The sequence below is a fragment of the Oncorhynchus nerka genome, linkage group LG24 (genome assembly GCF_034236695.1).
Source record: "Oncorhynchus nerka isolate Pitt River linkage group LG24, Oner_Uvic_2.0, whole genome shotgun sequence".
Taxonomy (NCBI): Eukaryota; Metazoa; Chordata; class Actinopteri; order Salmoniformes; family Salmonidae; genus Oncorhynchus; species Oncorhynchus nerka.
The window spans coordinates 91,230,671-91,245,126 of NC_088419.1; the positions used below are offsets into that span (position 1 = coordinate 91,230,671).

General features: G+C 42.8%; 2 protein-coding genes across 3 annotated transcripts in view; both read left to right on the top strand.

The window, feature by feature from the left end:
- Positions 1-1,643: 1,643 nt before the first annotated feature.
- LOC115121109 (torsin-1A-interacting protein 2-like) lies at positions 1,644-12,144 on the top strand. Of its 2 annotated transcripts, none has more exons than XM_065009308.1 (6): positions 1,644-1,744; positions 5,115-5,363; positions 7,089-7,307; positions 9,004-9,198; positions 10,455-10,649; positions 10,848-12,144. In XM_065009308.1, the coding sequence occupies exons 2-6, from the start codon at positions 5,147-5,149 to the stop codon at positions 11,621-11,623; spliced, it is 1,602 nt and encodes a 533-aa protein (XP_064865380.1). In that variant the 5' UTR covers positions 1,644-1,744; positions 5,115-5,146; the 3' UTR covers positions 11,624-12,144. The 2 variants fall into 2 exon arrangements, with proteins under 2 accessions (XP_064865380.1, XP_064865379.1); XM_065009307.1 differs by having other exon boundaries at positions 1,645-1,744; positions 7,059-7,307.
- A 400-nt stretch (positions 12,145-12,544) lies between these two features.
- olfml2ba (olfactomedin-like 2Ba) overlaps positions 12,545-14,456 on the top strand; it is a 29,811-nt gene continuing 27,899 nt past the window's right edge. Inside the window, exons 1-3 of the mRNA XM_029650137.2 lie at positions 12,545-13,010; positions 13,350-13,613; positions 13,907-14,014. Coding sequence (XP_029505997.2) covers positions 12,810-13,010; positions 13,350-13,613; positions 13,907-14,014 — 573 coding nt within the window. The 5' untranslated portion in view covers positions 12,545-12,809. The remainder of the gene's footprint in view (positions 13,011-13,349; positions 13,614-13,906; positions 14,015-14,456) is intronic.

The window sequence follows — 14,456 nt, forward strand, 5'->3', positions numbered from 1 at the left end:
GCTGTGTAAGGGCTATTTGACCAAGGAGAGTGATGGAGTGCTGCTCCAGATGACCTGGCCTCCACAATCATCCGACCTCAACCCAACTAAGATGGTTTGGGATGAGTTGGACCGCAGAGTGAAGGAAAAGCAGCCAAATGCTCAGCATATGTGGGAACTCCTTCAAGACTGTTGGAAAAGCATTACTCATTAAGCTGGTTGAGAGAATGCCAAGAGTGTGCAAAGCTGTCAAGGCAAAGGGTGGCTGCTTTGAAGAATCTCAAATAACATATTTTGATTTGTTTTACACTTTTTTGGTTACTACATGATTACATATGTGTGATTTCATAGTTTTGATGTCTTCACTATTAGTCTGCAATGTAGAAAATAGTAAAAAATAAAGAAAAACCCTTGAATGAGTAGGTGTGTCCAAACTTTTGACTGATACTGTATATATATATAATAATAATAAATATATTATTTCTTTTGGTGGGGGGTGGGGTGGACACACGGACAGATGATGAAACTCTGGGTTTCCACAACCAATTCATTTCTGTACAAAACCGTCTCAGGGAAGCTCATTTGCGTGCTCATCGTCCTCACCAGGGTCTTGACCTGTCTGCCGATCAGCATCTTAACCGACTTCAGTGGGCAAATGCTCACCTTCCTGGCCTGCTGGACAAGTGTGCTTTTCACTGATGAATCCCAGTTTCAATTGTACTTGGAATATGGCAGACAGTATGTATGGTGTCGTGTGGGTGAGTGGATTTTCTGATGTCAACGTTGTCAACAGACTGCTCCATGGGGAATGGTGGGGTTATGGTATGGGCAAGCATAACCTACGGACAACAAACACAATAGGATTTTATCGATGGCACAGAGATACCATGACACGATCCTGAGGCCCATTGTCGTGCAATTCATCCACCGACATCCTCATGTTTCAGCATGATAATGCACAGCCCCATGTCGCAAGGATCTGTACACAATTCCTGGAAGCTTAAAATGTCCCAGTTCTTCCATGCCTTGCATACTCGCCAGACAGTCACACATTAAACATGTTTGGGATGCTCTGGATCATCGTGTACAACTGTGTGCTACAGTTCCCGCCAACATTCCACAGGCAACAATCAACAACCGGATGTGGCGCTGCATGAGGCAAATGTTGGTCACACCAGATACTGACTGGTTTTCTCATATACATCCCTACTTATTTATTTTTTTACTATCAATCTGTGACCAACAGATTCATATCTGTATATTCCCAGTCATTTGAAATCTATAGAATAGGCCCTAATGAATTTATTTAAAGTGTCTGATTTACTCATTTCAACTGTAACTCTATAAAATCTTTGAAATTGTTGCATGTTGCGTTTATATTTTTGCTCAGTGTAGATGGAATTATGTAGCTGCCTGTTTGACAAAACATTCGTCAATTGTTTTGTCGACCCGACCTCCTCGCTGGTTGAGTAGGGTTGTTTGGTAAAATCTTAGGATCCATGGTTCCACTATAAATTATACCGTATAGCGCAAATGAAATATTTAGACTAGCTAGCTACATCGTTCTCAGAAGCGTTTTCTAGGAGGGGCCGTTTCGACAGAACACCGGAAATAAGTGACACGTTCCATAGATTTCGTTGGAAAAAAATAGCTAACGAATCTATGTTCCGGCTATAAGCGGTCATTCTGCGACATTTCTTATTGCTCCTCTGTACCAAGAGGCACATTTAAAGCGGATATTTATCTGAGCAAGGCGATACAGTGGGTAAGTATACTCATAACACTATAGAAATGCAAACAATTATGTTAAATAACCACAACAGTGTTTATACTAATAGCTAGCAACACTAACTTAATATCACTTCAGGTAAATAGAAATCGTTCCGCCATTTTCTGTTTGCTAAAATTCTAACAGTTTGCCTAATTTAAGTTTATGTGACAAAACAAGCACTAAGTGTACAGAATCATCGCACCATTTAAACCGTTGTGAAATATGTATCCAAAAAGATTGTATTTTCAGCTTTTTGAAGCCGATGTACAAAACAAAGTAAAGGAGCAAAACAAAAATTAAAGGGACACTTCGGGATTTTGGCCATTAAGGCCTTTATCTACTTCCCTAATGTCAGATGAATTTATGGTTACCACTTTTGTGTCTGCATCCAGTATGAAGGAAGCTAGTTAACAACTACCTTCAAACAGCAAACGGAATCCATGGTTCATTTTATGAGGAAGTAGATAAAGGGCTTTATTGTCAAAATCCCGAAGAATCTCTAAGAACGGGGAAGCATAGAACAGATATACCGCTTCGTAAACTTGCGTTCAATGACTGACAGATCTATAACACACTTCTATGTGTATTTTATTGGGTCGTCCAAAAAGTGACATTAAATCTTTAAACCAGAGTATAGGCGTGCCTACTGCGTTACTCCTTGGTCCAAGGACATTGTGTTATTTTCAGAGGTAGATTAGCTCTGGCAAAATAATGACTCCATCTAAACTTGAATCGATTCTCAATTGTGATACGGTTCTAGAAACATGACGCCTTTTACTTTTATATCACATCAAAATAATTTCACAAATGCTAAATATACACTTACTGTACACTGTTTTAACAGGCTTAAACGAATTAAACAAATCAAGTCTAATCTTTAACACAGTTGCAGCTGACAGTTTTTGACATATTTCTGGCATCTTTTCATTACACACAGGAGCATTCTAGATAGCTAATTAGCACAGGAGCATTCTAGATAGCTAATTAGCACAGGTGGTTGCCTCTGTCTTCTGCCTGTCTTCTGTATACACGCTGTAACATGGAGATATGGTGTAGTAATTTAACCTTTGTTTTAGGAAAAATTATTTATTGCTGATATGAAAGGTGTGTGTATATATATATATATATATATATCTTACTTTTCCTTATGTTTCCAAAACTGTACCTCAAGCAATGCGTGTTAACGTTCAGACAGAGCGTTGGGGCTGTTAATAGAACTCGGGAAGAAGATGCCTTCATCATAGGCACTAAAGGTAGTTAGTTTCTATGAATGGAGTGAACTTTAACTAGGGAAAGGCTGTATGGACACGCCTGGTGCCAATTACCTAACTTAACAACAAGCCTGAGGAGGCTGAAAAGATTTGGCGTGGGCCCTCAGATCCTCAAAGTTCTACAGCTGCACCATTGAGAGCATCTTGACTGGCTGCATCACCGTTTGGTATAGCAACTGCTCTGCATCCAACCGCAAGGCACTTCCTGCCATCCAGGACCTCTATACCAGGCGGTGTCACAGGAAGGCCTTACAAATGGTCAGACTCCAGCCAGCCAAGTCATAGACTGTTCTCTCTGCTACCACCTGGCAAGTGGTACCCTTACCTTTTTTCTTAAAGGTATCTGTGACCATCTGTTGCGAATCTGTATTCCCAGTCATTTGAAATCCACAGATTAGGCCCTAATGATTTCCACAACCAATTTATTTCAAATTGACTGATTTCCTCACATGAATTTTAACTCCGTCAAATCTTAGAAATTGTTGCATGTTGTGTTTAAAAAAAAAAATGTTTTTGTTCAGTTCTAAATTGACCCGTTTCTTATCGATCATGATTTCCAAAATCAAATTGTATTGGTCGCATACACATTTAGCAGATGTTATTGTGGGTGTAGCAAAATACTTGTGTTTCTAGCTCCAAAAGTCAACTAATATCTAACAATTCACAACAAACACATTCATCTAAAAAGTCAAAGAATGTAATTGAGAACGAGCAATGTTGGAGTGTGTGTGTGTGTGAATTTATAGACAGTATGTGGATTGAATATGTAGTAAATCTGGAAAAACACATAGAATAGTATATGGACAGGAAAAAGTTAAGTAGAATGGGTTAGAATGCAGTATATACATATGAAGTGGCTAAAACAATATGTAAACATTATTAATGTTGACCAGTGTTCCATGTCTGTACATAAGACAGCAGCGTTTAAGGTGCAGGTTTGAGTAACCGGTTGATAGCCGGCTAATGACAGGGACTAAAGTTCAGGGTAAGGTACTGGGCGGACTGTTTAACAGTCTGATGGCCTTGAGATAGAAGCTGTTTTTCAGTCTCTCTGACCCAGCATTGATGCACCTGTACTTACCTTGCCTTCTGTATGGTAGTGGGATGAACAGGCTGTGGCTCGGGTAGCAGGGGTCCTTGATCTTCTTGGCCTTCCTGTGACACCGGGCACTGTAGTTGTTCTGGAGGGCAGGCAGTGTGCCCCTGGTGACTCGTTGGGCAGGCAGTGTGCCCCTGGTGACTCGTTGGGCAGGCAGTGTGCCCCTGGTGACTCGTTGGGCAGGCAGTGTGCCCCTGGTGACTCGTTGGGCAGGCAGTGTGCCCCTGGTGACTCGTTGGGCAGGCAGTGTGCCCCTGGTGACTCGTTGGGCAGGCAGTGTGCCCCTGGTGACTCGTTGGGCAGGCAGTGTGCCCCTGGTGACTCGTTGGGCAGGCAGTGTGCCCCTGGTGACTCGTTGGGCAGGCAGTGTGCCCCTGGTGACTCGTTGGGCAGGCAGTGTGCCCCTGGTGACTCGTTGGGCAGGCAGTGTGCCCCTGGTGACTCGTTGGGCAGGCCGCACCAATGTGTCGGGCTGTATCACTGCCTGGTACGACAACTGCACCGTTCACAACCGCAGGGCTCTCCAGAGGGTGGTGCGACCTGCCCAACGAGTCACCAGGGGCACATCAAATCCCTTTTTAGATGTAATGTTTTGTACACTATGTTGCCCTAAGAGTTGTGCGAGGTTGGTAGAATCTTATTCAAAATGATTTACTTCTGTAATGGCTGCCAACGATGCCTCCACCAAGTATAAACTCTGTGGTATAAAGACAGACACAATCAAGACAGCTCCATCTAAAATCTATCATTTCTTTACCTTTGAAAATGTGGAGGAGGTTGTGTAGATCGGTAGGAAAAACATCTAATTTAATCTATTTTTGTTATTTAAATTGATGGCAGTAAAATGGGAAAGGGGGATACCTAGTCAGTTGTACAACTGATGTGTATCTTCCACATTTAACCCAACCCCTCTGAATCAGAGAGGTGTAAGGTGTGTATACTTTCACCAGGCACTGCTTGTTGTGTTCATCCTCTGTGTTTCCTGTAACTCTAGTAAAAAAGGAGACGGGGCCTTCTGCTGCAGTGATGGAACAGCAAGGCCGTGATCCAGAGGAGAACAACCCCACTGCCCAAGTGAAGAGGAGTGAGAGCCACTCTACAGAGAAAGATGCTCAGGTAGAGCAGAGAACCACAGATATAGATACTCCTGCAGAGCAGAGCAACCAGAACCAGGATTCCTCTTTACCCCCAAATACATCAAGTGGTCAGGGGAGCCAGAACTTGGAGGATCTTGATACCGAAGGTGAGAAAAGTAGAATGTTTCTCCCCCAAACAATGGTACCATCTAATTCCCTGATTCTGTCTTATTACAGGTCTTGACATTAACACTTGTCCTCTTTCCGGGACAAGTTTTTAAAATTGTTGGACCCCAAAAAAATATAGATTTCAGTTTTCCAAATGGATATGTAAAAAAAATCACTGCACAATCTCAAGGAATTTCTAGGATCAGAATTGGATCAGCGAGGCCAACATTGGAATCATGTTTAAATACAGGTTTAATGTAGCCTACATTTAAAAAATATCCTACATGACAAAGTGTATGTGATGTGCCTATTGGCTACGGCCTCATGTCCAAACCAGTGATGCACAAAACATTAAGAACATCTTCCTTGTATTCATACACTGATTGAAGTGGATTTAACAAGTGACATCAATAAGGGATCAAAGCCTTCACCTGGTCAGTCTGTCATGAAAAGAGCAGGTGTTCTTAATGTTTTGTGCATCTTCCTAGTATTGATACAGTGATTGAAGTGGATTTAACAAGTGACATCAATAAGGGATCAAAGCCTTCACCTGGTCAGTCTGTCATGAAAAGAGCAGGTGTTCTTAATGTTTTGTGCATCTTCCTAGTATTGATACAGTGATTGAAGTGGATTTAACAAGTGACATCAATAAGGGATCAAAGCCTTCACCTGGTCAGTCTGTCATGAAAAGAGCAGGTGTTCTTAATGTGTTTTTTTTACACTGTGTATATCCATAGTTTTTGTCAAATTTGCTCCAGCTCAGTTCATTTGGTTAGGAATCATTGATGGACAACAATATTGAAACATGTCTCTGATTTTCAAGCAATTTTAAGTCAGGACTCAGACTGGAACACTCAAAACCTACTGGAAAGCCATTCTGGTGTGTCCTTGGCAATATATTTAGTTTAATTCTAAACCTGGGATAGTTTTAGTTTTCAGAAGACTGAGGTGGGTTTTTCTCTTAACGTTTTACCTGAGCTTTGTTCCTTTCATATTTCTTCTGATCCTGACAAACACCCTAGTTCTTGCTGGTGACAAGCATACCCATAACATGATGCTGCCAACACAATACTTGAACATGCAGAGGGTTTTTACTCGTGTTGTATTGGATTTGACCCAATCTAGTGTGTAATTTAGGCCAACAAGTAAATGTCTTTTCAGTGTTGTCTTGTAGTATTACTTAACGGCTTTGTTGCAAACAGAATGGATGATTTGGAGTGGATTTTGTTTCACTTTGTGAATGTGGAGTAGATCTGTAGGGTAAAACAATCCAATGTAATCCCTTTTTAGATGTAATGTTTTGTACACTGAATGTTGTGCGAGGTTGGTAGAATCTTATTCAAAATGATTTACTTCTGTAATGGCTGCCAACGATGCCTCCGCCAAGTATGAATTCTGGGGTATAAAGACAGACACAATCAAGACATCTCCGTCTAAAATCTATCATTTCTTTACCTTTGAAAATGTGGAGTAGGTTGTGTAGATCGGTAGGAAAAACATCTAATTTAATCTATTTTTGTTATTTAAATTGATGGCAGCAAAATGGGAAAGGGGGATACCTAGTCAGTTGTACAATTGATGTGTATCTTCCACATTTAACCCAACCCCTCTGAATCAGAGAGGTGCAAGAGGTGTGTATACTTTCACCAGGCACTGCTTGTTGTGTTTATCCCCTGTGTTTCCTGTAACTCTAGTAAAAAAGGAGACGGGGCCTTCTGTTGCAGTGATGGAACAGCAAGGCCGTGATCCAGAGGAGAACAACCCCACTGCCCAAGTGAAGAGGAGTGAGAGCCACTCTACAGAGAAAGATGCTCAGGTAGAGCAGAGAACCACAGATATAGATACTCCTGCAGAGCAGAGCAACCAGAACCAGGATTCCTCTTTACCCCCAAATACATCAAGTGGTCAGGGGAGCCAGAACTTGGAGGATCTTGATACCGAAGGTGAGAAAAGTGGAATGTTTCTCCCCCAAACAATGGTACCATCTAATTCCCTGATTCTGTCTTATTACAGGTCTTGACATTAACACTTGTCCTCTTTCCGGGACAAGTTTTTAAAATAGTTGGACCCCAAAAAAATATAGATTTCAGTTTTCCAAATGGATATGTAAAAAAAATCACTGCACAATCTCAAGGAATTTCTAGGATCAGAATTGGATCAGCGAGGCCAACAACATTGGAATCATGTTTAAATACAGGTTTAATGTTGCCTACATTAAAACAATATCCTACATGACAAAGTGTATGTGATGTGCCTATTGGCTACGGCCTCATGTCCAAACCAGTGATGCACAAAACATTAAGAACATCTTCCTTGTATTCATACACTGATTGAAGTGGATTTAACAAGTGACATCAATAAGGGATCAAAGCCTTCACCTGGTCAGTCTGTCATGAAAAGAGCAGGTGTTCTTAATGTTTTGTGCATCTTCCTAGTATTGATACAGTGATTGAAGTGGATTTAACAAGTGACATCAATAAGGGATCAAAGCCTTCACCTGGTCAGTCTGTCATGAAAAGAGCAGGTGTTCTTAATGTTTTGTGCATCTTCCTAGTATTGATACAGTGATTGAAGTGGATTTAACAAGTGACATCAATAAGGGATCAAAGCCTTCACCTGGTCAGTCTGTCATGAAAAGAGCAGGTGTTCTTAATGTGTTTTTTTTACACTGTGTATATCCATAGTTTTTGTCAAATTTGCTCCAGCTCAGTTCATTTGGTTAGGAATCATTGATGGACAACAATATTGAAACATGTCTCTGATTTTCAAGCAATTTTAAGTCAGGACTCAGACTGGAACACTCAAAACCTACTGGAAAGCCATTCTGGTGTGTCCTTGGCAATATATTTAGTTTAATTCTAAACCTGGGATAGTTTTAGTTTTCAGAAGACTGAGGTGGGTTTTTCTCTTAACGTTTTACCTGAGCTTTGTTCCTTTCATATTTCTTCTGATCCTGACAAACACCCTAGTTCTTGCTGGTGACAAGCATACCCATAACATGATGCTGCCAACACAATACTTGAACATGCAGAGGGTTTTTACTCGTGTTGTATTGGATTTGACCCAATCTAGTGTGTAATTTAGGCCAACAAGTAAATGTCTTTTCAGTGTTGTCTTGTAGTATTACTTAACGGCTTTGTTGCAAACAGAATGGATGATTTGGAGTGGATTTTGTTTCACTTTGTGAATGTGGAGTAGATCTGTAGGGTAAAACAATCCAATGTAATCCCTTTTTAGATGTAATGTTTTGTACACTGAATGTTGTGCGAGGTTGGTAGAATCTTATTCAAAATGATTTACTTCTGTAATGGCTGCCAACGATGCCTCCGCCAAGTATGAATTCTGGGGTATAAAGACAGACACAATCAAGACATCTCCGTCTAAAATCTATCATTTCTTTACCTTTGAAAATGTGGAGTAGGTTGTGTAGATCGGTAGGAAAAACATCTAATTTAATCTATTTTTGTTATTTAAATTGATGGCAGCAAAATGGGAAAGGGGGATACCTAGTCAGTTGTACAACTGATGTGTATCTTCCACATTTAACCCAACCCCTCTGAATCAGAGAGGTGTAAGGTGTGTATACTTTCACCAGGCACTGCTTGTTGTGTTCATCCTCTGTGTTTCCTGTAACTCTAGTAAAAAAGGAGACGGGGCCTTCTGCTGCAGTGATGGAACAGCCAGGCCGTGATCCAGAGGAGAACAACACCACTGCCCAAATGGAGAGCAGTGAGAGAGACTCTGAAGAGGAAGATAAGGATGGAGCTGTAGAGCCCCAGATTCCACTCCTCATCACATACCAGAGGGCTACTAAAGAACGTGAATACCTATCCCGTAAGACTGCCTGAAAGATTATTGGAAGCTGTGTGGGTAGCTGGACAGGTAGGATGACTGACAGTGAAGGTGAACAGGTGGTCACGTGTCAGGTGACAGAGGAATGGATGAGACTGAGGCAGGAATTCCTTTAACCATAAAGTGGTATATTTACTGAGTAGTCTGTGCTGCATCACAAAGGAAACAAATGACATGTATCCAATCAAATTCATAATCAAAGATCAAATCATATCAGTCATTATTAACATAAGTTAGGATCAAAGTCAATCAGTTAGCAAACAATGACGTTTCTCATTTCACGCTTTCAATTGTCTTCATGTGTACATATAATTAATTTCAATACACATGAACCATATCGATTGCATAATTGGCCTATGAGGATCTGTAGGGCCGTGATCATTGACAATTCACATTACACAATATGTTTGAAGCTGCGCTCCAAGCCGCGCTCCGCGGTAATAACTATTAACAGTAACTGAATGGCCCACTCTCCCGATCGCCACAGATAATTCAGAAAGGTAACAGAGTCGGTGGACTTACGTGGATTCATGGACGCACAGAACTTCTGGATGAGATGGAGTTAAGGAAGAGAAAGCAGCGAGATCAGGCGATGGCAATTTCCTCCTTTTATGGAGTTGAGATCTGTCAGACATTTCCACCTGACCTAATTAAAGCGCCCCTGGCCCAGCTGAGTAAATGGCACTGAATTAAAGGATTATTCCACCAACTCCATGGGCCTTTTCTACAGCCACCCCGGAAATTTGTTCAATTCCACATTCCTCAAAAAAGGCTCATTGCTCCCCGTCCTCTGTCATCTCAGGGAGAGGAATCAGTCGAAAGCCATTCTGGTGTGTCCTTGGCAATATATTTAGTTTAATTCTAAACCTGGGATAGTTTTAGTTTTCAGGAGACTGAGGTGGGTTTTTCTCTTAACGTTTTACCTGAGCTTTGTTCCTTTCATATTTCTTCTGATCCTGACAAACACCCCAGTTCCTGCTGGTGACAAGCATACCCATAACATGATGCTGCCATCACAAAACTTGAACATGCAGAGGGTTTTACTCTGTTGTATTGGATTTGACCCAATCTGGTTTGTAATTTAGGCCAAAAGGTAAATGTCATCTGAATGTATTCAACTGAAGTGTATCTTCCACATTTAACCCAACCCCTCTGAATCAGAGAGGTGCAAGAGGTGTGTAATAATTTCACCAGGCACTGCTTGTTGTGTTCATCCTCTGTGTTTCCTGTAACTCTAGTAAAAAAGGAGACTGGGCCTTCTGCTGCAGTGATGGAACAGCAAGGCCGTGATCCAGAGGAGAACAACACCACTGCCCAAGTGGAGAGCAGTGAAAGAGGCTCTGAAGAGGAAGATAAGGATGGAGCTGTAGAGCCCCAGATTCCACTCCTCATCACAGACCAGAGGGCTACTAAAGAACGTGAACACCCATCCCGTAAGACTGCCACTTCCTTTCTGTTTTCATTGGTTAGTAGACACTAGGTAGTCTCTGACTGATTTGATGTGGCACTTGCAATTCAAGGAAATAGGCTATAGTGTTTTAAAATATATATATATATTCTCCCTCATGACTAATTCTAAACCATGGAAATCAGAACCACAAATAACAAGCCTGTTTCTGCTTTTTCTACAGGTGATGTGACAATTTTGATACTCCTTGGGCTTGTAGTGTTGCTGCTGGCTGTGGCTGTGAGCTTCATCACTGAGTCTCGCACTGAGAACACAGTGTTCAACCGAACAGAGACCTTCCACAGAGCGTTGAAGAAGGTGGAGGTGGCTTTCCCTGGGCAGCGCTCTGAGCTGTGGAGGAGGAGCAGGATCCACCTGGAGAGGCACCTTCAGACGACCCTGCCCACGGAGCCAGTCAGCCTGATGCTGACAGCAGGCCGCAGGGGGGAGAAGACGCTGCACTGCCTTGCCCTGCAGCTGGCCTCCGCCTTCTCCTCTGCCTTCAACACCTCGTCCATCCTCCACATCGACGGGGCCAGCAAGGCTGGCCAGGACAGCGACCAGGTCAAGCTGGACATTGACACCCAGCTGGGGGAAGCCTTCGAGGGAAACCGGTCCGTAGCCGTCATCCATCGCTTTGAGGAGCTGCCCCCGGGTTCCACGATCATATTCTACCGCTACTGTGACCACGAGAATGCAGCCTACAAAGAGGCCTTGCTCATCTTCACCGTGCTGCTGGGGGGTGAGGAGGAGCTGCCGGCCAGCCTGGGACTGAGTGCCGTGGAGGAGATGGTGGATGACCACCTGCAGGACAAGTTCCTCTCCTCTGACCAGCCGGCCGCCTTTGACTTGATGGACCTGGACAAGTTCAGTGGTCTGTGGAGCCGCATCTCCCACCTGGTCCTGCCAGTGGCAGCAGAGGAGAGGATAGAGCAGAGGGGCTGTGTCACAATTCCATAGGGAGTTGGCACCCAAACAAACCTTCTAATACTCCAATCAATCAACTATATGAAACTTCTATCATCATCATCATCAGTTGTGATGTTTTAATGGTCATAGCACACAGGGATGTGAATAGAATAGCAATGGTTGACCACTTGCCACTTTATAAGTTTATAAGTCTGCTACAAAAGGCAGAGCCAAGAAGGAGAAAAGAAAACCAAGAGAGACATTGCAGTAATGTAGTAATTAGTGATCAGGAAGACACTGCAGGGTGTGTATTGTATGTACAGCATGTATGAGATTGGGTTAATAATGAAGGATGTGATTATTATGAGTCTGTTTACTCTCATATTTGAATGATCCTATATATGTCTATCGAAGAGCTGTGTGTGTGTGTGTGTGTGTGTGTGTGTGTGTGTTTTGATGTTGTAACCAGGGGTTTACTTTGTCAGGATTACCCAGATTGCCTCACCTGTCAAGGACTTTGGCGAGAACAATGTGCCTTAAATGGAAATAATAAAATATGGGGAATGTGTGTATTCTGTTGTTCGTAGAATGAGTGTATATTTCATGGGTTGGCTCGTTCTCCAGAAATAGAGAAATGGTTAAATGACAGGTGCAAAGTAGTGTTTTTGGTCTGCCTCGTGACGTACCACCAGGGGGCACCAAAGACCATATCCGCATGGCTGTAGCTTGGTTCATTCTCTTAGGTCTAGGAAAGTTGCTTCATAAACTATTTTAAAGATAAACTACTCACAAAATGTATGTGGCGGACATTATCATGATTCAACCGTTTTTAAATGGACACTCTTATTCGTTCTAATATTTCCAACATGGCCGTCATTTTATGTATTCATTGTGTGCCACTTGGCATTTCCCCTTTGCAGCAGTTAAACTCCTCCTTGCCCCTGGTTCTTTCAGGTCCTCTCCTTTCTCTCGTCCGTCCTAGGACTCCAGCGCACTGAGCCCAGTCCCTCTCATCCCCCGCAGTCACTCCCAGCAGATGCACTTACACACACACACAGAGGACCATAAAAACACTTGCTTTTCACTTACCAAGCAGGAAAAGGCGATTTGCTGATGAAATAGAAAGATGCAATTCGTCTGGGATCAAATTAAAATACAATCTCAAATTTAAAGTGAAAGGCAGTTTAAAAAACAATTTTTTTATGCAGATTTTTCCTTCTTCTGGGCCTTAGCCTACATGATGAGTGAAAGGGCTTTCCTGTGCGTAATTTGGTGCGTGTTTTTGGCGTTATGTTCAGCTGCCCCAAAGGAGTGCGCGAGCACGGCCATACCTGCGGACACTAATCCTGGGATTAACCCCGAACATAAAGAGGACCTTGTGGATGAGAATGACACGCTACAGGAAGAGATGGACACGCATCATAACATTCTGACTCAGGTAGGTCCATGGTGACATCACCTAGCCTATAATCAACAGGTCTATTTGCATTAGTCAATATTGATTCAGTATTTTAAAATGGATAATATATGGTGGCACTGAAAGCATGCCTATACTGAATGCATGCCTAAAGTGAAAACATGCCGATACTGAAACATGGCAATTACTGAAAGCATGCATTTACTGAATGCATGCCTATACTAAAAACATGCCTATGCTGAAAACGGCAATATTGAAAGCATTCCTATACTGAACATATGGTCAAGATGCATTTGTATCAAGTAAAATGTGTTCTGATTATACGTGGTGGAAAATGCGTCCGTCCTCTTCTCTTTGTAGCTGCTGGGTGATTATGACAAAGTGAAAGCCCTCTCGGAAGGCTCTGACTGTCGCTGTAAATGTGTTGTCAGACCCCTGAGCAGGAGCGCCTGCCGGCGGATAGAGGAGGGCAGCGGCACGGCGCAGGACTACTACACCGTAGAGACAATCACCTCGGGGCCAGAGTGCAAGTGCGCCTGCATCGCTCCTCCGTCGGCGGTCAATCCCTGCGAGGGGGACTTCAGGTTGAAGCAGCTACGGGAATCTGGGAAGGATAACATCAAGGTGATCTCGCCTGGTTCCACTCCATCATATTACAAACGGTGGCTCTGTCTGTGTCCTCCTCAGTGTCACTGCAGCTTCTGTCTTCTGACACATTTTTTAGGATTCATTTGAGGATTTGGATGTTCAATTTGGAATTTTATACTCATGGATGGGCTATGGAGTTTTATGGCATGTCTGTGCTGAGAGAGTAATCTCTATGGATGGGCTGTGGGAAATAGTTTGATTGTGGCATGCCTGTGCTGTGCTCAGAATGAGAGCAACCCATCTGATGGAAATGACTTCATCCATTCTAGCTCTCAATGATTACTGAATTGCTGGAGGGATCCTTCTATGGCCTGGATCTCCTGAAGCTCCACTCCGTCACCACTAAGCTCCTGGACCGCGTGGAAAACATTGAAAAGGTAAGTCCTGCCGTCACCGAGGAAGACAACCCTATCTCGCCTGTAAAGAGTAGACTATATACATCATGGGCTGACAGGCACATACAGTGAATCTGAGATGTGGTGAGCACAGCAACACGCCCACACACTGAATGAAAACAGAACTCCATATGAAACAGTAAGTAGACTGGGTGTATACTGTATGTTGTAGATTAGAACAACCAGACGATCACTTAGAATAGAATGGGTCTCCCAGGAGCCATTACTCTGCTTTATTAGTGGTTCTGATGCATGTCACAGGCGACTGGCCTTTATGGACCTGAAAGTTGTGTCCAACACACTCCATTTAAATGATGGAAATTAGAAATGAGTTATGCCTGAAGCATAACTTTTCTTGATAGAGACTCTTACCTCCCTCACTAGCTTTAAGCACCAGCTGTCAGAGCAGCTCACAGATCACTGC